The sequence below is a fragment of the Geotrypetes seraphini genome, chromosome 3 (genome assembly GCF_902459505.1).
Source record: "Geotrypetes seraphini chromosome 3, aGeoSer1.1, whole genome shotgun sequence".
NCBI classification, from domain to species: Eukaryota; Metazoa; Chordata; class Amphibia; order Gymnophiona; family Dermophiidae; genus Geotrypetes; species Geotrypetes seraphini.
Window position 1 is genome coordinate 343,270,044 of NC_047086.1, and position 23,788 is coordinate 343,293,831.

At 43.9% G+C, this 23,788-nt stretch overlaps 1 protein-coding gene across 13 annotated transcripts in view; it reads left to right on the top strand.

Moving 5' to 3' along the window:
• The window catches only part of LCLAT1 (lysocardiolipin acyltransferase 1), a 296,554-nt gene that overhangs the window by 145,398 nt on the left and 127,368 nt on the right, over positions 1–23,788 (top strand). For all 13 annotated transcript variants that reach the window (XM_033938082.1, XM_033938078.1, XM_033938079.1 and 10 more), the window contains one exon: positions 1,055–1,253. In XM_033938082.1, the coding sequence (XP_033793973.1) occupies positions 1,055–1,253 (199 nt within the window). The remainder of the gene's footprint in view (positions 1–1,054; positions 1,254–23,788) is intronic.

Here is a 23,788-nt window from a genome sequence, read left to right on the forward strand (position 1 = left end):
TCTATGCCTCCTTTACAATGAAGGGCTGTCCAGTTTAAACAATGAACTATAATAATAACCTTGCTTCAGGTCATAAGTGTCAACCTTAGAAGTAGGACCATGGATCGCTATAAATGCCGGCTTTTCCTAATTATGACCGGGATAGCCATGCAAATGGTAACTCGTAATTGGACAAATTATGATTGCCTCAATTTTCCTTTTTGGTAGGTGAATTTATGCTCAAGCTATAGGTATGAGAAAATGAATGCTGACATGTTGGGGCATAGCAATTTATTTAAACTGGTTTGGGGCCTGTTGATGTCTTTTATTACTTCATTATGGTTGTCTTTAATTTTTGTTTATTTCCACACACATCCAGGGAAGGATGAGGGGGGGAGGTTATTTCTTTGCTTTGTCTTAATCCTTGAAATTTAATGGAAGGAAAGGGGGGATTTATTCTTTATGCAGTGGTATTGATTATGATTATAAGTGTTTAACTTGCTGATTAATGTAAATATATGGTTATTGCACTTTTGTTGGTCTTAAAAATCAATAAAGATTTATTAAAAAAAAAAAAAAAGAAGTAGGACTGAGCAATCATTCAGGAACTTTGTCACAATTAAAAGCTTATTTCTTTTTGTTGGCCTTTGATTCTACAACTCTGAGTGTAAATTATCCTTAGTGCCTTTTTTTTTTTTTTTTAACTTTCTCACTGTCCTCTGAACCTAGACCCTCTCTGCCTAAGAGTTATTAATAACGATTTTCTGGCTGGACAGCTTCTTCTCCACAATACCTTCCCGTTTGTGTTCTTCCTTCCCTTACTATCCTTGATATGTATTGTAATCGTTCCTTATCTCCTATTCCTTTTGTATCTGGTAGTTTTGTGGTGTTTGTTGATGTGTCTCAGTATATTTTTCTCTTTGTTTTAATATTACCTGCCTCGCTTTGAAATTGTAAACCGCTTAGATTTTACTTCTGTTAATACTGTTGGTATATTAAATAAACTGAACTGAATGCAGTTCCCCTGTTTCCTGCTCTGTTTTTCTAAACACAAAGCTGCCTGTTCTCTTTTTAGGCTCTGCTGGAGATGGTTTTTGGTGCCAAAGTAGTGATAACGGGTGATGGTTTCATACCAGGAGAAAGAAGTGTTATTATAATGAACCACCGGACTAGACTGGACTGGATGTTCCTGTGGAATTGTCTACTGCGCTACAGCTACCTCAGACTGGAAAAAATCTGCCTCAAATCCAGCCTCAAAGCCATTCCAGGATTTGGTAGGTCAATGGTAGTGCTTTTTCTTTCTTTGATTCTTAACCTTAAACAAAAAAAGAAATGGCTTTTGTTTCAAGCAGATTCCTTCACATAGTCAAATATATCATGGGTTGTGTACTGCTTCATTTTTTTTGAAGATATATATTTTTTTTCTCTCTCTCTCTCTCCATTCTGTGTGGACACAGTTTTCAGGCAAAGCATAACAAAAAGATGGAATCCTTTATTACACTGTGTCCCCCCCCCCCCCAGGCTACTAAAAAAGCCATCATGCTTTCAACAGGAATGGAAGTCAGTGACAAATATGTATTATACAGGATGTGAAATGATAACTTTAAAACTTCCTTTAGAATGCTATTTTGATAATGATGGAGACCAGAAACTGCTTTGTGTTAGAGATCTGTTCTTTAGAAAAAAATATTTCAGCATAGCAACATAGCCTTCACTGCAGATAAAAAGCCTTTCTGCTCATGCTGCTAAAGGCTGTACTTAATCTGGATAGCCACACACTTTTTTGTATGTTTTATTTTTAGTGATACACATTTAGGTGTCTTAGTACTACCAAGCTGTCAGACTATTCAGGTGCATGCTTCCGGCAAAAGCTTGCCATAATGCTCTGTAGTCGAGGCTCTGTAGTCGAGGCTACCATGAGACCAGCTTGTCCATCATACACTAATCTTTCCTCCCGGCTTAAGACAACTGATCCTTAGCTTTGTGCCAAGAATGATAACCAGAACTCTGCTCTGTTTGCTTTCCTCTCTCTTCTTAACTGCTTTATAGAAAGTTTTACTGGGAAAATAAAAACGCTTCTAGGAAGCGATACCCCCATCCTTTCCTCTTGTTTTTACTCTCCCCCTCTTCCCTCATTTTATTTTTATTTATACAATGTAATTTACAAATCTTCACTTCCCCTCTTTTTCCTCTGTTTCGTATCCTTTGTAATCAAGTCTTTGTCCTGACCTCCTTCCCCCTACTCCTACAGAGATTTTATTTTCTCCCATATTTAGATTTAACTTTCATTAAAAAAAATTTTATTTTCTATTTTTATCTTCTTACTATTGTAAACCGACCAGATACATGTGATGGTTGGTATATCAAAATACTAATAAACTTGAAACTTGGCACTTCTCTCTCCTGTTGACTGAGTTAGGAAGTGGGTGGGGGTGGGTGGTTCTTGTTAGACCAACGCATTGATGTCTACAACTGAAAGTAACCTGAATGTTGTGAAATGAAAACCAAGAAGTTCCTGTTCTGTTCACAGGGTAGGCATACACCGATACAACCAGTGATTGAGCAATCCATTGGTTAATTAATCACTGAACTAGTTCCATTAGGGATGTGCTGTTCAATTCTCTACTGAAGGCATACCTAACCAGTGGGATTATTCAGGATTACCACAACAAATATGCATGAACACATTTGATTGCAATTGATCTCCAATATATGTATCTAATATAATAAAACAGTAAGCCGCGCATGCGCACTTCCTATGCGTGCGTCCGTTTTCCATGAGCTGTAGCACACATAGGAAGTGCGCATGCGCGGCTTATGGTCTGGGCTCACGCGAGGCAAGACAACTGGCATGCGCGCCCTTCCCAGCTCTCCACCGCTGCCGGCCGCTAGCACCCCCTGCCCTCTCCGTCGCCTCCTGGCTCCAGCGGCGTAGGCAGCACTATAAACATGCTGCTTCGCGCCCTTCTCTGCCGATTTCCTCTGCCACGTCTCTGATGACATCATCGGAGACAGACGCGGCAGAGGAAATCGCCAGTAGAAGGCCGCGAAGCAGCGTGTTTAAAGTGCTGCCTACGCGGCTGGAGCCCCGAGGTTTGTCGGCGGTGGGAGGGTCAGGAGCAGGCCGGATCGACAACGGCAGTAAAAGAAGGGGGAGGGGCCGAACGGAGCAGGGAAGATAAGGTAAGAAAAGGGGGAGTGGGGGAAAATGCTGCTACTGCTTCTACACAGGAAAGGGGGGGGATAGGAGGGAAATGCTGTTGCTGCTGCATAGGGAAGTGGGATGGAAATGCTGCTGCACAGGGAAATGGGGAAAAATTACAGACAGACAGCGGAAGGGAGGGAGACAGAAATAAAGAAAGACACAGGGGCAGGGAGAGGGACAGAAAGACAGACAGAGAAAGGGGACCAGAGAGAGAGTCAGCGGGAGAGGGAAAGGGGGCTGCTTTGGGGGGAGGGGTGTGCTTGAGGCAAACAGCTTTGCTCTGGGGGAAGACAGAAGGGGCCATGGAGAGACAAGGAGAGGGATAGGGGGCTGCTTTGGGGGGAGGGGTGTGCTGGGGGGAGACAGAAGGGGCCATGGAGAGATAGGGAAAGGGGACAGACAGCTTTGCTCGGGGGGAAGACAGAAGAGGGCCATGGAGAGACATTTGGAGGGGAGGTGGGTGCTGGGGGCAGACAGCTTTGCTCGGGGGGGAGGGGGAGACAGAAGGATACAGACAGCGGCCAAGGAGAGAGAGATAAAGAAACACAGACAGACAGACACATCTATTCTAGCACCCGTTAATGTAATGGGCTTAAAGATTAGTATATATATATAGCTCATACATATTGATTGCAGCAATGCTGAAAAACCAACTGGCTAGGTGTGCATCCAGGAGAGTGTTGAGAAGAACTGCATTATGAGGTATGTGTGTACAACTCCTTCCCCCTTCTTGGCCACAATCTAGTCTGGTCTAATGTAAAGGTCATCTGCAGATCTTTGCTATCTTGAAAATCAAATTGCTAGTATGTCTCTCAAATATTCATTGCGGGAGTCCAAAAACACATCTTGGTTGCAGGCTTCAAGGACTAGAATTGTCTCTCCTGAATTAAAAATCAATCAATATTGCCAAATGCATATTAAAGCATATGAGACTAAACAAGCGTGATGTGATCTCTCTTGACAGGCACAGGCTTGTTTAAGGTTTATTAATCTATATTCCTCTTATATCTAAATGGAGAACATAGTAAACATACTTAATCATAAAATTAATATAGAACAAAAATACATCAAATCAATAAAGCAAAAATAAACAATAGATTAACATACAGCGTCACAATACAGTATCAAACGTAAAGACACTTGCAGCCTTTCAAAGTAGTTGCTTATTCACTCTTTCCAAAATTACTAGGACTGGAGGGCATGCGATGAAGTTACTAAGTAGTAGATTTAAAACAAACCGTAGAAAATATTTCTTCACCCAACATGTAAATAAGCTCTGGAATTCGTTGACAGAGAATGTGGTGAAATCAGTTAGCTTAGCAGGGTTCAAAAATAGGCTTGGATAATTTCCTAAAAGAGAAGTCTATCGGCCATTATTGAGATGGCTTGGGGAAATCCACTGCTTATTCCTAGGATAAACAGCATAAAATCTGTTTACTAGTTGGGATCTAGCTATTTGGGACTTGTGTTGGCCACTGTTGGAAACAGGACACTGGGCTTGATGACATTTGGTCTGTCCCAGTATGGCAATTCGTATTTTCTTATGTAAATGTCCTGTGTGCTGACTCTGGTAAAAGGGGTGCTTAATGTTAAAGCCGTTGGTTTCTGGTTTTGAATACTTGCTAAATAATCATGAAGACACATTAGATCTCATGCTTTGATTGGTCTTAGATCCTTGCTTTTGTGGATGTTGATTGGTTCTCTTTGCCTGGTAAGTATGGATAGCCACAAAGATGTCATCTTGCTCAGGTGCCTTATCTGTAGTGTGATGTCCCGATGTTACCAGTGTTCCTGTGCTTCCAAGAAGCAAGATTGTGAAAAGTGCTCCAGGGCCTTTAAATTCTGACAGTCCTTTAGTGTTATTTTACTTGTAAAAGAAGCCAAGTCTCCTCCTGTATCTTTTCCAAGCTCCAGGAGCTTTCTAGGCTAAGATCACAGGTTTTGTTCTGCATATTTCACTGCTTGGCTGGCTAGTATTTCTCCTATCTGTTTTAAATCTGTATAGATATGATTTAATTTGCTCTAATTGCTTCTGTGGTGGCAGGGGCTTTGAAAAAAAGTGAAAAAAGTTAGTTTTTTCCCCTCTAATACAGAAACTGTTAAAGGAAGTATTTCTTTAACATGTCTGCTGTTTTTTTCCTCATCAATTTCCACATAGTGGTTTTCAGCATCTTTTAGTCCCTCAATTCTATTTCTAGTCTTCTTCCGTTCTGCAATATACCTGAAAAAAGTCTTGTTGCTTCTCTTTGTATCTCTAGCCATTTTTCTTCCATCTGCACTGTCGCCAGCCAATCTCTTGGTCTCTTTGAGTGTTTTCTGATATTTTGCATTTTTCTTGTGTTCTGTAGTTCCTTAAATGCTGCCTCCATTGCCTTAATTTTTCAGCCACCTGTTTGGAGAGCCATATCCTTTTCTATGTATTTATTTATTTTATTTTATACTGCAATTCTAGGCAGATTATAAAAAAGACACATTTTTCAATAGGCACAGAATATGAACAAATCTTTTGTAAATAGGGGCCTTACATTGGAATCCAGTTGATTGAAGGAGCTGCCTTGTTGATTGTATTAATCATCGCTTGTATAGCTCTGTCTATATGTCAGCATTTTCCTTGTACAATGCTTAGTGTGCAATTACTGTAGCATGAAGTAAAAATAGTGGTAATCCATATCTGTTTTGAGAAACGACCTCCTTTCCCCTCTAGAATAACAAGAACTTGGAGTAGGGTAAAGTGCTAGGGATGTATTTCTACCCCATATGTGGCAAATGGCTTAGATACGCTAATTACGAGAGAATTTGATGAAGTGGTTTCTAGCACTTGAACTAAAAATGGTTCTCTGTTCATCTCCTGATTCGGGAAGATTAGATGTTTTCAGAATGACACACTGAATTGGCTTCTGTTCTGCTTAAATAATGCCTCTTCTCAGACACTCTTGAGTATTTCTATTTGACTCATTCCTTGACATTCTTCCAAGTGCATATTAAGCAGGCTGTTCATGTAGTGATCCTGAATACTATTGAACTTGAGAATGAATGCATTTTCTTAGGATCCTTTGTATTCAGTTAATAAAAATCATTCCTATAGAAACATATGTAAAAGCACAGCATGGAAATCCTATCCCATCTAGCCTGTTCAGTTCCTTCTTTGTACAAGACCAGAGACCCCTCAAAAAACATGAAACTATGACAGCGGATAGGGTATGTAAGGCCGATCAATTTAGAACATAAGAGTAGACTTACTGGGTCAGACCAATGGTCCGTCTAGCCCAGTTGTCCGTCCTCACAGGTCACTAGTGCCTGGCAAAAACCCAAAATAGTAACCGATCCAGGGCAAGTAGTGGCTTCCCTCATGCCTTTCTCAATAACAGACTATGGACTTTTCCTCCAGGAAATTATCCAAACCTTTCTTACAACCAGCTGCATTGGCTGGTTTATTGTTGGGTGCGTGCTCCAGACTTCCACCCCACCATCCCCTTCTTCCTATACTGGTGAACTTCCTGTTTGAAAATGGAAGCGTGCCAATAAAGGTAGTCTGCAACACGCCACATGCTTGTTTATTTTTAGCTTCCAAGCAAATTGTCTATTCAGTCTGGGGCTGTGCTGTTCACAGCAGTGAGAAAAAACGAGGGGGCGATGAATACTAGTAGTACTGAACATGTGCTGCATCCCAGTATTCTGTGTTTTAGAAGTAGAACCTAAATATATAGGGCCTTGTATTCAAAGTAATTTAACTGGTCAGCAACAGCCCCTGACCAGTTAAATTGCACATAATGCAAATATTCAGCGAGAGATAACTTATCACTGCTGAATATACATGGTTAGTGCATAACCGGGAGCTGGCTATCTCAGGGGTGTTCTAGGGGTGTTTTAGGAGTTGGTCACACTAAAGACTCAATATTCAGCGCTAGTATTATTATAAACTGCCTAGATGCCACCATGATGGAAGTGAAACCAGAAGGAGACATGAGGTGAGCAGTAGGTAGGAGATGCTACTGGCTGCTGGGGAATAGATGCTGGCGCCCCTGCCAAGACAGCACCTGGGGCGGTCGCCCTCCCCCTGTTCACTACACCACTGTGGAGAATGTTACTGCATGTAGTGTCTAGGAGAATCTCGCAAAAGAACAGTACAATGTGACATTTGGTGCAAGGATCTAAGGCAAGGATGCACTAAAGTCAGTGATCGTGTAACGATCATTGCTAAACCGGTTTTGACATGTTAAATGATGGTTGGATGCACAAAACAGCTCACTGCGTGGTTTTTTTGCACGATCGCTCATTCTCCGATCCGTCCATACAAATAAGGTCATTAATATTGAAATGCCATGTTAACCAACCCGTTAACAGCGTAAAATATAGAAGAGAGGGCAGCGAAAAGATGGAGCCATTATTAAAATATGTATAAGCTGGGACAGAACTTTATACAGCACCACCCTCGTTTATGCCCTGCATTTGCATAATCTGCTGCTACCTCTCCGCCCCTTCCATACAGCTTCGATGGTCGTGTGTATATGATGTCACGGCGTTGCGTTGGCTGCCTATGACTGATGTAGCAAATCTGGCACATGCATACATTGTCGCTGCATCAACTGGACTATTCTGCGCATGTGTGAGAGTTGCTCTCATAGCAATCAATTGAATGGTGTTGAATGAAGATTACGGCGAACCTCCGCACAAATCATTTGCATGCAAACTTGTTTGAGCATTGATTGCTGTTTTCAGAATTAGCCCAAAAATCGGCCCACAGTGATCCACACGATCTTACCGACCGTGTTTAGTGCATCTAGGCTCAGAAGTAAAATCTTATAAGTGATGCGGTGAGAGATTGGTAACCAGTGGGCTACCTTAAGAACTGGAGTGACGTGATCATATTTCTGATATTCACTGATTAGTTTGATAGCTGTGTTCTGAACAATCTGTAGTCATTTATGGTCTTTCACTTTGATGCCTTTGTATGATGCACTGCAGTAGTCAAGGTGACTGATAACAAGAGATTGCATGAGGATACTCAAGGCAGAGGATTGTAATAGAGTGTTCATTGAGCAAATTATTTCTAGCTTATAGAAAGATCATTTAATGACTGCAGAGCTCTGAGGGGTGAATGATTAGGGAGGTGTAGAAGCTTTAAAAACATTTTTAACATACATTGGTTGTGCCTACATATGGAAAATTATTTAGGCCTGTTGTGGAAATTTCAGAAAGTTTTGCTGGTTTTTAAGGCATCTGTGTCATTTGAGGATACCACTGTCTAATTCTCTCAGGAGCAATGGGAGTATTTGGATGAAGGTCAGAAGGAGCTTTACAGGGAGGTGATGAAGGAGAATTATGAGGCCTTGATCTCTCTAAGTGTAGACCTGACATATTATCAAGGATCAAACAAGAAAAGTCGCATATCTGGGATCCAAAGGAGTCGAGAGAAAGAGAAGTTACTCAAGCATACATAGTTTACTATCATTTTATATTGCGGTTTTATTCAAACCTTATCAACCCTGGACCCCTGAAGAAGGCGTGTTTACCGAAACATGGACCGTGTTGGGTCCTTAGGTTTGTTTGAAGGGTGGTAACTTCTACCTCAAGGGATCCTCGACCACCAGGGGGCATCCGTTAAAAATCAGGGGAGGGAAGTTCCATAACGACTACAGAAAATACTTCTTCACTGAAAGAGTAGTGGATCATTGGAACAAACTCCCACTGCAGGTGATTGAGGCCAAGAGCGTGTCAGATTTTAAGAGACAATGGGATGTTCACGTGGGATCTCTAAGGGAATAAAATCAGGGGGGCGGGAATTTGGAATGGGCAGACTTGGTGGGCTATAGCCCTTTTCTGCCGTCTTTTCTATGTTTCTATGACTGCATCTATATTTGATATAATAAACGCAGAGGGGTATAATCAAAAGGGACGTCCAAGTCCGTTTAAGTCCATCTTGCAAGTCGTCCAAAGTAAAAAAAACAGCTTAAGACACATTTTCGAAAAATACGTCCAACTTTTTTTCATTTCGAAAATCATCTAATTATACGTCCTGCCGATTTGATCGTCAAAGCCGCTAAACCGTCCATCTTTATACCACATTTTCGTCCAACTTTCCGTCCAAGTCCAAAACACCTAGAATAAGCCCTGTTGGACATGGGAGGGGTCTGCAAAGTGATAGACTGCACACCCAGACATGCCACCTAAATAGTGGGGTACCTTACAGGACACTGCTGTGAACTTCACAAAAAAGGTGTCATGTCTTCTCCTCCCTACAGCTCCCTTATAGGTTATGGTGAGCCCCCCAAACCACCTCCAGAATCCCCTAGACCCACTTATCTACCACCCCAATAGCCCTTATGGCTGCAGGAGTCACTTATATGCCAGTAAAAAAGGGTTTTGGGGGTGTATGTTTAAGTATCAATGCAGTGATTACAGGGGCTTATGGACATGGGTCCTCCTCTATGGGTCCCTAACCCATCCCCAAGATGACTTAAACTGCCTCTGTGCTGGACGACTAGACTTTCCTATGCCAGGCAGCCAGGTGATGATGGGCTGGAGGCTGAATTTTAAAGATGTGATTAATATTTTTATGGGGTTGAGGGGGTCGGTGATCACTGGGGTAGTGTGTGGGGGTCTGTATTATGTGTTTTCAGTGCTTATCTGGTGAGTTTAGGTGGGTTTTTGTGACTTAAACCATGTTTTACATGGTCTAAGTCACAACGTCCAAGTTCCGTCGATCGTGGGCTGTATAACTTTCGGTTATACATACTATACGACTAAGTCTAAGCCGGCCCACGTCCTGCCCAACTCCCACCCTCGACACTCCTCCCGAAATGCCCCGTTTTGCTTTGGTCATTCAGCGGCACTATGAAGGCCTAGATCGTTTAGAAATATGTCCAAAGCCCGTTTTTAGTATCGGCACTTGGACGTATTTGAGAAATGTTCGTCCAAGTGCTGACTTAGGCCGATTTTTGGACGTTTTTCTCTTTCGATTATGAGCCCCATAGCCTGCATCTTGTACATTTTGTCTGCAGTCCCTTTTTTTGTTTTTTTTGTTTGAGGAAGTACTCCTAGAACATGAGTAAAGTAACTAAAAGAACGGGCATAAAACAGAGTAGAATAGGGGTAGTAAGTGTTGTAGTTTGGATTTTTATAAAGAAAAGTGTTTTGGATTTGTTTGGGTTAAGGACAAGTATGTTTGCTAGCCAGTCTGTTAGATTATGAGATGAATTAAGAACATAAGAATTGCCACTGCTGGGTCAGACCAGTGGTCCATCGTGCCCAGCAGTCCGCTCACGTGGCGGCGCTTAGGTCAAAGACCAGTGCTCTAAATGAGTCCAGCCTCACCTGCGTATGTTCCAGTTTAGCAGGAACTTGTCTAATTTTGTCTTGAATCCCTGGAGGATGTTTTCCCCGATAACAGACATAGTCAGTGCGATATTAGCGCAGATGACCTGAATGTCATCTGCGTAAACAGGGGTTGTTAAGTTTAACATTTGTATATTGGTAAGTAGTGGTGCAAAATAGATATTAAAGAGAGTAGGGGTAGGGACTCCTGGAAATGATAGAGATGCGGTTTCTCTTGTCTGAACTGTGTATGATTGGTCAGTGAGGTAGGAAGAAAACCATGTTAGAGTTGCATCTCTCAAGCCTAGTTGTTATAGTCTGTGAAGCAGGATGGAATGGTTGATGAGATCAAATGCTGCAGAGAGCTTGATTGATAGAAGGAGAACTGATTTGGATTGACCAAGGTAATAATAGATGTAGGCTGTGATGCCTGAAGCCTGTCTGATTTGGGTGAAGGGTGTGTGTTTATCTACTACTATTACTAATGCTATTCTATAGGGCTGCCAGACATACACATAATTGTACAGAGTCACAAAGAAGACAGTCCCTACTTGAAAGAGCTTACAATCTAAACAGATAAGACAGGCAAACAAGCTAAGGGGAATGGTTAATCTGCTGGCTAGATTGGTAAGCAATGGGGAGTAGGGTTATCAATTGAAGGCTATATCAAAAAGGTGGGTTTTCAGTTTGCCTGCCTTGCCAAACACTTCAGCCTCTTGCTTTCAAGCGTCGTTGCATTCTGGTGGACAAGCTTTTCGAGATGGAGTCTCCTACTGATCCTTCGACTTCAAAGGTGTCTTCGGCCTCGACTTCCATCGAGGCTCCTTCTGCGCCTACTGCTTCCACCTCGAGCCTCATCAGACCTGCGTCGTTTGCAGCGGCTCTTGCTTCGACGTCATCTGCTGTATCTTCCCCTGTTTCCTCAGGTCAGATAGCTCAGCAGTCGGTTCCGCCGGTGGTGATTAAAGTGTCCAAGACTCCTGTCGAAAAACACTCACACTACCTCGAAGGAACCTCCAGCCAAAGCAGGTGTCCGGTTTCAGACGCGGATCCATTCTTGCCGGCTTCTTTCCAGACCATGTTAGAGAAGCAGTTTATTCAGTTCCTTACTAACATGGGACCTAAACTGCTTCCTCTTATCCAGCCTAGGCATTCAGCAGACACCCGCGAGGTCAAGCCGCTTCCTGTGCCCCAGTCTGAACTTCTACACTCTTTGCAGGGAGTAGAGTCTCTGCGAGTGTCTGGTCTGCCATCCAAGCACGAAAAGCAAGGAGCAGATTCTTTGCGAGTGCCTCGACGAGAATCCTCACACTCTCTAAACAAGGAGCAGAGTCTTTGAGAGTGCATCGAGGTTCCTCCACCAAGCCTCTGGAGCTTCGATCTACAGCCTCTAGTCCTATTCATATATCGGCATCAGCTGCCTACGTCTCCGAGGCGAAATCTCCTTGATCCTCGAGATCTGGTTCCAGACACAGTTCTCACCGACATTCGAGGTCTTCATCAAGGCATCCTTCCAGGCATCGTTCTTCTCATAGAAGCATAGAAACATGACAGACCATCTTCCTCGAAGCCTCGATCTACTCCAACCTCAACTAGACCACCGACTCCTCGTTCGAGGTCTCCGAGGATGTTCTGGTCTTGATTGCCTCGTCCAAATCACCAGGTTCCTTTGATGCCTTTTTCCATGCCGAAACTTCTTCTTCGACACAGGCTGCCTCAACATCTTCGAGTCCCTCTCGAGGCAAAGCATTGGCAGATCAGCTATCTTTCTTGTCTTTCCTGCGACAGATGGCTGTAGACTTGGATGTTCAATTGGATACTGGCTCCAAGTATTCTAAGGAGTATCTAGAAGTCATGCATCTTCCTCAACCTCCGGCAGAGTGTCTTAAGTTTCCACTTCATAAGCTTTTGAATCAGACTTTTGCTCGATGCATGGAAACACCTTTTTCCATACCAGCTGTTCCAGGAAAATTGGACTCTAGATATAAAACTGCATCGCAAAGGGTTTGACAACTCACAGTTATCTCATCAATCCCTGTTTGTTGAATCCTCCTTGAAGACATCCCACCCTTCCAAGGTCTATGCCACAGTTCCTCCTGGAAGGGAGGGGAAAACTATGGACAAATTTAGACGTCGCATCTACCAGAATGTTATGATGTCCTCTAAAGTCCTCAATTATCATTTTTATTTCATCACTTACTTTGAATTTCTTCTTTCTCTTCTACCAAAGTTTTTGGCATTTGGATAACCAAATGCATTTTGAGTTTCAGGAAGTCATTGCTTCTTTCTCTCAATTACGTCTGCATCTCCTCCAATCATCTTATGATGCCTTCGAGTTGTCTGCCTGAGCGGCTGCTTGCTCTGTAGCTATGCGTCGTCTTGCCTGGCTTCGTACCATTGACATGGACTCTAACCTTCAAGACAGCTTAGCTGACATTCTTTGTCAGGGCAATGACCTCTTTGATGAATCCATCGAGGCAGCCACCAAGAAATTATCTGACCATGAAAAATCATTTGCTTCTATAGTCAGACCTAAACCAAAGCCAGCTCCTGCCAAGCCTGCACGCCCTGCTCTTATCTATCAAAGGCGTTTTGCTCCAAAGCTGGCTCCTTATACTCGCCCTCCTCTGGATCAGAAACTGGTTGGCGGGTAGGAAACAGAGGGTAGGAGTGAAGGGCCACTACTCAGACTGGAGGAGGGTCAAGGCTCGGTGCTCGGGCCGCTGCTATTTAATATATTCATAAATGATCTAGAAACAGGGACTAAGTGTGAGATAATAAAATTTGCGGACGACACCAAACTATTTAGTGGAGCTCGGACTAAAGAGGACTGCGAAAAATTGCAAAGGAACTTGAACAAACTAGGGGAATTGGCGACGAGATGGCAGATGAAGTTCAATGTTGAGAAATGTAAAGTATTACATGTGGGAAACAGAAACCTGAGGTACAACTATACGATGGGAGGAATGTTATTAAATGAGAGTACCCAAGAAAGGGACTTGGGGGTAATGGTGGACATGACAATGAAGTCGACGGCACAGTGCGCAGCGGCCGCTAAGAAGGCATACAGAATGCTAGGCATAATCAAGAAGGGCATTACAACCAGAACAAAAGAAGTTATCCTGCCATTGTATCGGGCGATGGTGCGTCCGCATCTGGAGTACTGTGTCCAGTATTGGTCGCTGTACCTTAAGAAGGACATGGCGTTACTCGAGAGGGTTCAGAGGAGAGCGACGTGCCTGATAAAGGGGATGGAAAACCTTTCATATGCTGAGAGATTGGAGAAACTGGGTCTCTTTTCCCTGGAGAAGAGGAGACTTAGAGGGGATATGATAGAGACCTACAAAATCATGAAGGGCATAGAGAGAGTAGAGAGGGACAGATCCCACAGCAGTACATCACGGCCTCTACACAGACAGAGGAGGTCGGTCAGCGGGATGAAGACATCATGCAGGAACTAAGAAGCCTTAGGGAGGAGGTGAAACGTCTGAGAGGCATTAGAGAGGATGAGGCCTACATCGATGGGATAGTGCAGGAACTATCCCAAATCACAGAACGAGCCCGTGACGGATCACCCATGATGACTCCAGGGCCACCGACAAAGAAACCAACTGTTGCAGTTCAGGAGATGGATGGAGACACTGACTCCTGGCAGTTAGTGACCTCCTCCACAGGTAAACGTAGGAGACTCCCCCCCCCCCATTTACAATCTCCTCACCTTCTCACTCTTTCTCTCACCAGGGCAGCTCCACATCGACTCCACAGCTGAGCCTGAAGAACAGATTGCAGGAAGAGACTACCGACGTGGACCAGGATCAACACACTTCTCCATCTCCGGGGACGATGGATCAACACCCCCAAAAGGAGCGTAGAGTAATAGCCATTGGGGACTCCATGTTGAGGGGCACCGAGGGACCAATATGCAGACCGGATATGCAGTTGAGGGAAGTCTGCTGTCTGCCCGGAGCCAGAATAAGAGATGTGACCACCTGTCTCGATAGACTTCTCAGGCCCCAGGACCACTTCCCCATGCTGCTCATCCACGTCGGAACGAATGACACTGCCAAGACCACCCTGGAGGACTTAGCTAGAGACTTCGGAGCTCTGGGAAAGAGGCTGAAGCAGATAGGAGCACAGGTAGTATTCTCTTCCATTCTTCCTGTTAGGGGCAGAGGAAGGGACAGGGATGAACGCATCCTGAAGACGAATGAGTGGCTTCAACGATGGTGCCAGGAGATGAACTTCGGATTCCTGAATCACGGAGAGACACTACAGGGACTACAGGGACCAGACGGACTCCACCTGACCAACAGAGGTAAGAATGTCTTCGGACACAGACTAGCCCGCCTCTTCGAAGGGCTTTAAACTAGGTAAGTCGGGGGTGGGTACCCACTTTTACACCGGAGCAGTAAGTAACAATCCTGATTTAGCAAACCAACATTACTCTTCTAGGTCTGAGGTAAGTACCCTTACTGCAAACGAATCGCTAGGAGACAATTTGACTCAAATGGGTGGCTCACAACAGGAGCTTAGCAAACAGAAAGAGTGGAGAGCTATGTATGTTAACGCACACAGCCTAGGGAATAAATTCCTAGAACTAGAAACAGAAATAGTTAATGCAGACCTAGACGTAGTAGCAATATCCGAAACATGGTTCACAACTCTCATGGGTGGGATATAACCATACCAGGATACAACCTGATTAGACAAGACAGAGAGGGTAAGTTAGGTGGTGGGGTAGCACTTTATATCAAAGAGAACATTAAGACAACCAGGATCACAGATGTCAAGTATACTGGGGAATCCATCTGGGTAAACTTGGCCAGAGGTGGAGAAAAATGCCTGTACCTTGGTGTGGTATACAGACCTCCGAGACAATCGGAGGAAAAGGACGCAGAATTAATTGAAGACATTGAGAATATCACCTTACGGGGGGAGACTGTTCTATTAGGAGATTTCAACATGCCTGATGTAGACTGGAACACACTATCTGCGACAACTTGTGATAGCAGGAGGATATTAACGTCCATGAAGGGAGTACGGCTCAAACAAATGGTACTAGGGCCCAGGCCATCCTGGACCTGGTACTTACGAATGGGGAAAGCGTCTCGGACGTCTCGGTGGGAGAGACGCTAGCCACCAGTGACCATAACATGGTATGGTTTAACCTTAAGAAAGGCTTCCCTAGATCACAAACAAAAACAAGGGTACTCAATTTCAGGGGCACTGACTTTGCACGCATGGGAGATTTCATCTACCAGACGCTGCAGGTTCAAGAAGTAACTGATAATGTGGAAGCTATGTGGTCAACCTTGAAATCGATCCTTCATGAGGCAACTATCCGCTACATAAAATCGGTAACCAAACAACAAAGAAAAAGGAAACCCCAATGGTTCACAGATGAGGTATCATACCTCGTCAAGGAGAAGAAAAGAGCATTTCTCTCATACAAACGCATGGGGGAAAAAGAAGCAAACACTGAATACAGGACAAAGTCTGCAGCGGTCAAAACAACAGTCAGGGAGGCCAAACTTCGTATGGAAGAAACTCTAGCGAAGAACATCAAGAAAGGGGACAAATCCTTCTTCAGGTACATTAGCGACAGGAAAAAGAACACAAACAGGATAGTACGCCTTAGAACGCCAGATGGGAATTATGTGGAAACTGACTCTGATAAAGCCAAACTACTGAATGATTACTTCTGTTCAGTCTTTACCTGCGAGGCACCAGGGCACGGGCCTCGGCTGGATGCAAAGCAAAGCATGGATGACCCATTTCAGAAGTTTGAGTTCACACCAGCTGATGTTTACAGAGAACTGTCAAGATTCAAGGTGAACAAAGCCATGGGACCGGACAATCTGCACCCAAGAGTGCTCAGAGAGCTATGCGATGTTTTGGCAGAACCGTTAGCCATGCTCTTCAATCTCTCCCTAAGTACGGGGAGAGTCCCCCTGGACTGGAAAACTGCCAACGTTGTTCCTCTGCACAAAAAGGGTTGCAGAGCGGAGGCTGCGAATTACAGACCAGTAAGTCTATCATCAATAGGGTGTAAACTCATTGAAACTCTATTTAAAGGGAAATTAGACACGATATTGGATGAGGGGAATCTGAGGGATCCCTGTCAACTAGGGGCAGGTCATGCCAATCCAATCTTATCAGCTTCTTTGACTGGGTGACAGGAAAGCTAGACTTGGGAGAGTCTCTAGACATAGTGTACTTGGATTTCAGTAAAGCGTTTGACAGTGTCCCACACCGTAGACTATTAAACAAGATGAAATCGATGGGGTTAGGTGAGAAACTAACTGCATGGGTCAATGATTGGCTGAGTGGAAGACTTCGGGTGGTGGTGGTCAATGGCACCCTCTCTAAGACATCAGAGGTGACTAGCAGAGTGCCGCAGGGATCAGTCCTGGGACCATCCCTTTTTAACATATTCATAAGGGACTTGACCCGAGGGCTTCAGGGAAAAGTAGCGCTGTTTACCGACGACGCCAAACTGTGTAATATAGTAGGTGAAAGCGATCTCACGGATGGTATGACGCAGGATCTGATCAAGTTGGAAAACTGGTCCTCAACATGGCAGCTGGGCTTCAACGCAAAGAAGTGTAAGGTGATGCATCTCGGCAGCAGAAATCCATGCAGAACATACACCTTGAATGGAGAAACACTAGCTACGACTTCAGAAGAACGGGACTTGGGAGTAATCATCAGTGCAGACATGAAGGCTGCCAAACAAATAGAGAAGGCCTCATCCAAGGCAAGGCGAATGATGGGATGTATCAATAGAAGCTTCATCAGCCGTAAACCTGAAGTCATAATGCCACTGTACAGAGCCATGGTGAGACCTCATCTGGAGTACTGTGTGCAATTCTGGAGGCCACATTACCGTAAAGATGTACTTCGAGCTGAGTCAGTCCAGCGAATGGCCACTAGGATGGTCTCTGGACTCAAGGGTCTCTCATACGAGGAAAGACTGGGCAAGTTGCAGCTCTACTCTCTAGAGGAGCGCAGGGAGAGGGGTGACATGATTGAGACATTTAAGTACGTCACAGGTCGTGTCGAGGTGGAAAACGACATATTCTTTCCTAAGGGACCTTCAGTCACAAGGGGGCACCCGCTCAAACTCAGAGGAGGGAGATTTGGTGGTGACACCAGGAAGTATTTCTTCACAGAAAGGGTGGTGGATCACTGGAACAAACTACCGGTGCAGGTGATCAAGGCCACTAGCGTGCTCGACTTTAAGAATAAATGGGACATCCAAATGGGATCTCTACGTGGGTCGAGCAGCACTCTGACTTAATGGGGTGGGTCAGTAGAGTGGGCAGACTTGAGGGCTATAGCCCTTTTCTACCGTCATCTTTCTATGTTTCTATGATTCTTCAAATTTTCGAATAATAAAAGAACAAGAGGGCATTCAAAAAAATTGAAAGAGGACAGATTCAAAACGAATGCTAGGAAGTTCTTCTTTACCCAACGTGTAGTGGACACCTGGATTGCGCTTCCAGAGAGCGTAATAGGGCACAGTACGGTACTGGGGTTCAAGAAAGGATTGGACAATTTCCTGCTGGAAAAGGGGATAGAGGTGTATAGATAGAGGATTACTACACAGGTCCTGGACCTGTTGGGCCGCCATGTGAGCGGACTGCTGGGCACAATGGACCTCAGGTCTGACCCAGCAGAGGCATTGTTTATGTTCTTATGTACCTCAGAAGCAACAGAACAGGGGGGTTTACTCCTGTTACTTCTTTGTTCCGAAGAAGACGGACGATTTGCGACCCATTCTGGATCTCAAGGTTCTCAATAAATTCCTAGTCAAAGAAAAGTTTTGAATGTTATCTCTGGCATCCCTTTATCCCCTTCTCGAGCAGAACGACTGGTTATGCTCTCTGGATCTTAAGGAGGCCTACACTCATATCCCCATTCATCCGGCCTCCCGTCAATACCTCAGATTTCGGGTGGGGAATCTGCACTATCAATACAGAGTACTACCCTTCGGCCTGGCTTCGTCTCCCAGAGTGTTCACCAAGTGCCTGGTAGAGATAGCAGCAGCTTTAAGGAATCATGGTCTTCAGGTATTTCCCTACCTTGACGACTGGCTCATCAAAGATTCCACATCTCAAGGGGTTATTGTAGTGACCCAACGGACTACCTGGTTCCTACAAAGTTTGGGATTCGAAATCAACTTTCCCAAATCTCAACTTCACCCCTCTCAGAATCTTCAATTCATTGGAACTGTTCTGGACACTGTACAACTCAGAGCATTCCTTCCACAACAGCGTCTGGAAGCTCTTCAACTCTGTCACACAGTGTCTTCCCGCTGTTCCATCTCAACAAGACACATGATGGTACTTCTGGATCACATGGCCTCCACAGTACACGTGACTCCTTTTGCTAGACTTCATCTCAGAATTCCTCAGTGGACCCTGGCATCTCAATGGACGCAAGTTTGTGACCCTCCTTCTCGACACATTTCAGTCACTCCTTCCTTGAAGAAGTCTCTCCGTTGGTAGATGCTCTCTTCCAATCTTTCCAGAGGCTTGCTTTTTCAAACGCCCCCTCATCAGAAGGTCCTCATGACAGACTCTTCGACCTACGCTTGGGGCGCTCATCTCGATGGTCTCTGTACTCAGGGCCTCTGGACCAGTACGGATCGTCAGTGTCATATCAATCAGTTGGAACTCAGAGCGATCCTCAAAGCTCTCCATGCTTTTCAACATCTGCTTCACGACACAGCAGTCCTCGTTCGGACGGACAACCAAGTCGTCATGTATTATGTCAACAAACAAGGAGGGACAGGGTCTGCTTCCCTTTGTCAAGAAGCTCTGGAGGTTTGGGACTGGGCAATCCGCCACAACACCTTCCTCAAAACTGTCTACATTCAAGGGGCAAAGAATTGCTTGGCGGACAACTTGAGTCGTCTACTGCAACCTCACGAATGGACTCTCCATTCCTCGCCTCTTCGCCACATTTTTTCACAGTGGGGAACACCACAGATAGACCTCTTTGCAGCTCCTCACAACTACAAACTGCCTCAGTTCTGCTCCAGGATATACTCTCCTCACCGCCTCGAGGCAGATGCTTTTCTTCTGGAATGGACGAATCTTTTCCTCTACGCATTTCCTCCATTCCCTCTCTAATCTAATCTAATCTAAACCTTAAGTTTATATACCGCATCATCTCCACGAATATGGAGCTCGGCACGGTTTACAAGAACTTAAATAATAGGTAGAGAAGGGTAAAGGTTTACATGAAACTTATGTGTACAAGGGAGGAGGAAAAGGGGGGAGGATAGAGTTACAATTTGGTAAAAAGCCAAGTTTTCAGTTGTTTGCGGAATAATTGGAGGGATCCCAGGTTCCGCAACGGGATGGTAAGGTCGTTCCAAAGTCCTGTGATTTTGAAAAGAAGGGATTTTCCCAGTTTGCCTGCATAGTGAATGCCACATAGAGAGGGGAAGACTAGTTTATACCTTTGGGCGGTTCTGGAAGAGTCGGGACTGGAGGAGTTGAAAGATAGTGGGATAAGGGGAGGAAGGATGCCGTGAATGATCTTAAAATCCAGGCAGGAACATTTGAAATGGATTTTGGAGATCATTGGGACATTCTCAATACTCTGGTCAAATTGAAGAACGATCATGCCACCATGATTCTAATCGCTCCTCGGTGGCCGAGACAACCCTGGTACTCCCTTCTACTTCAACTCAGCAGCAGGGAGCCATACCTTCTACCAGTTTTTCCTTCTCTGCTTACACAGAGTCAAGGATCTCTGCTTCATCCTAACCTGCAGTCTCTACACCTGACAGCCAGGTACCTCTCATCATAACCCCTCTTCAGTTTTCTCAATCTGTAAGAGACGTTTTAGAAGCTTCTCGAAAGCTTACAACTAGACAATGCTATCACCAAAAATGGACTAGATTTTCTACATGGTGTTTTTCTCATCATAAGGAGCCTCAGCATTCCTCCTTATCTTCTGTTTTGGACTATTTTTTGCACTTATCCAATTCTGGCCTCGTCTACATCTATATGAGTCCATCTCAGTGCAATTGCGGCTTTCCATCAGCCTATTGAAGGGAAACCCCTCTCTGCTCATCCGGTGGTTTCCAGATTCACGAAAGGACTTTTCAATGTCAAACCTCCTCTCAAACCGCCTCCTATGATTTGGGACCTCAATGTTGTCCTTACTCATCTCATGAAGCCTCCATTTGAACCAATTGATAAGGCTCATCTGAAGTATCTCATTTGGAAAGAGGTGTTTCTCATTGCCTTCACTTCTGCTTGACGAGTCAGTGAGCTGCAAGCTTTAGTTACTGGCCCACCATTCACAGTGTTCCATCATGACAAAGTTGTTCTTCGTACTCATCCAAAATTCCTACCTAAAGTGGTCTCAGAATTTCATCTCAGCCAATCCATTTTACTTCCCGTGTTTTTTCCAAAGCCTCATTCTCATCCTGGAGAATCAGCTCTTCATACTCTGGACTGTAAACGTGTTTTGGCCTTCTACTTGGAATGCACAGAACCACACAGAACTGCTCCTCAACTTTTTGTTTCCTTCGATCCAAATAAGTTGGGCCATCCTATTTCTAAGCGTACCATCTCCAACTGGATGGCGGCTTGTATCTCTTTCTGCTATGCCCAGGCTGGATTACCCCTTCACAGTAAAGTCACAGCCCATAAAGTCAGAGCAATGGCAGCTTCAGTAGCTTTCCTCAGATCTACACTATTGAGAAAATTTGTAGAGCTGCTACTTGGTCCTCAGTTCATACCTTCACTTCTCACTATTGTCTGGATACTTTCTCCAGACGGGATGGACAGTTTGGCCAAACAGTATTACAAAATTTATTCTCCTAAATTGCCAACACTCCCACCATCCCATTCTGGTTAGCTTGGAAGTCACTAAATTATATATATATGCCCCGAGTGGTGTAAAATACAATATCAACAATAAATAGCAAAAATCCACTCAACACTAAATGGATTCAAAGAAGGTTTGGATAGATTCCTAGAAGAAAAAGGGATTGGGGGGTACAGATAGGTATAGACCATTGCTCAGGCAATGGGCCTGATGGGCCGCCGCGGGAGCGGACCGCTGAGCAGGATGGACCTATGGTCTGCCTCAGCGGAGGCAACTTCTTATGTTCTTATGTTCTTAACAGGAGAAATGCACTAAACAGGAAAAGGCCTCAGAGATGGAGCCTACGCACAGTCATAAACTGGGGAATTCAGCGTAGTTTGTTAGCTCCTGGCTCCAATCATTGGCCAAAAAACCTGTATTTATTTCCTAGCTTTTTTAATTAATTATTTATTTAAAACAGTTTTAATTTATTTAGTTTTTTTGATTTTTCAATAACCTTAAAACCTTATCTATATTTTCCCACCATTCAAAGTGTTACACATATTATTTCCATGCACTCATCCATATAACTGAGAACAAGTGTTAAAGTTTTCAAAGTAACTACTTATCTGAAGCTACTGAAAGTTTGAGAACATGCCAGGGCAACAATAACTCGAAAAAGTGCCTCAGGAAAAAGCTGACGCGGCCAGCGTTTCGTGGGTCTGTTTTTCAGCCGCTGCATCAGGGCCAATATCATGGCATGATAGATATTTAATCGCAGTGTCATCAACAATTCTCAGTCCTAACTAAAAAAACTAAATAAATTAAAACTGTTTTAAATAAATAATTAATTAAAAAAGCTAGGAAATAAATACAGGTTTTTTGGCCAATGATTGGAGCCAGGAGCTGACTAACTACGCTGAATTTCCCAGTCTATGACTGTGCGTAGGCTCCATCTCTGAGGCCTTTTCCTGTTTAGTGCATTTCTCCTGTTGAGTGGATTTTTGCTATTTATTAGCTTGGAAGTCACCCATATGTGAGAATACCTGCCTGCTTGTCCTGTGATAAAGCACAGTTACTTACCATAACAGGTGTTATCCAGGGACAGCAGGCAGCTATTCTCACAACCCATCCACCTCCCCTGGTTGGCTTCTCTGCTAGCTATCTGAACTGAGGAGACGCGCCCTGTGCTGGGCGGGAAGGCACTTGCGCATGCGCGGTGCAGGCGACTCGAAACTTCGAGTTTCTTCAAGCAAGTCTGCTTGTGAGGCGTCCACATCCGGGCTCCGTCAATGACATCACCCATATGTGAGAATAGCTGCCTGCTGTCCCTGGATAACACCTGTTACGGTAAGTAACTATGCTTTATCTTCTTTACCTTCATGATATTCTTTGTTACCCTCCAGATGTTCTTTCCCTAAATGTTTCTTTATTTTCTTTAAAGATTGTAGTTCATCCCCCTCTCCTTTTGTATCGGTAATTATTTGTACGTAAATACTGTATGTTTATTTGTATAAAATTGTTTTATTTTGTCTACTATTTTTAAATTGTCATACGCATTGAAATATTTGACATTGCAAGTACAACAAATTTTTAATAAACTTGAAACTTAACTTTTACAAGGCAAGAAAGAGAAGAGGAAGGGAGACTGAATTTGGTAAAAGTACTTCACAGAAGGGTGACAGGAGAGTTTTGGCATGTACTATTCAGGGAAGGAAATACAGGAAGCATCTTGTGCAAATCAGTCTTTCTAATTTCTTCAGGAATCGTTCATTAGGTTCTTTGTAAAATGCCTTTTGAAATCCAAATACACAATATTGCCTGCACACCTTTAGCCACATGTTTATTTACCTTTTCAGAGAAATATAGTAGATTTGTGAGTGGCAAGTGACTTGAGCCATTCTGGACCAGCCCTTGGGCTCAAAAGAGTGAGACATTTACTCCCTTTCATGATCAGCTGCTTACAGTGAAACATCAGAATCACCACAATGGGAACTTTACTGGTGGTTCTCTGAATTCACTACTAAAAACTCAAAACAAGAAACTTGCTTTCTCCCTGTCTGGCAACCTTTTACGGAACATGAGACTGACATACTCCCTCATTCCAAACCTCTGACCAGAGTACTTACCACTCATTCATGGTTCAGGAGACTTGGTATATTGATAGTAGCAATATGTCTTTCACTGGAGGTCTCTACTAGTGCTGCCCGATTCAGGAAAAAAAAATTTCGATTCAACCTATTGAATCGATTTTTCGATTCGATTTTCTGCCCAAATGGGTGTTTTTGTTTTCAAACATCCTGGTGGGTTTATTTTATAGCCTCTTCACCCACCTCACCCTTTTTGCACCACACTGGTGCTGTGGTGTAAACAAAAAAGACTTTTCCTCTCTCTCTCTTAAATCCTAGCTCACATTCGCGGTTTAACACCAGCTCTTTTCAAATCTGACATATTGTAATC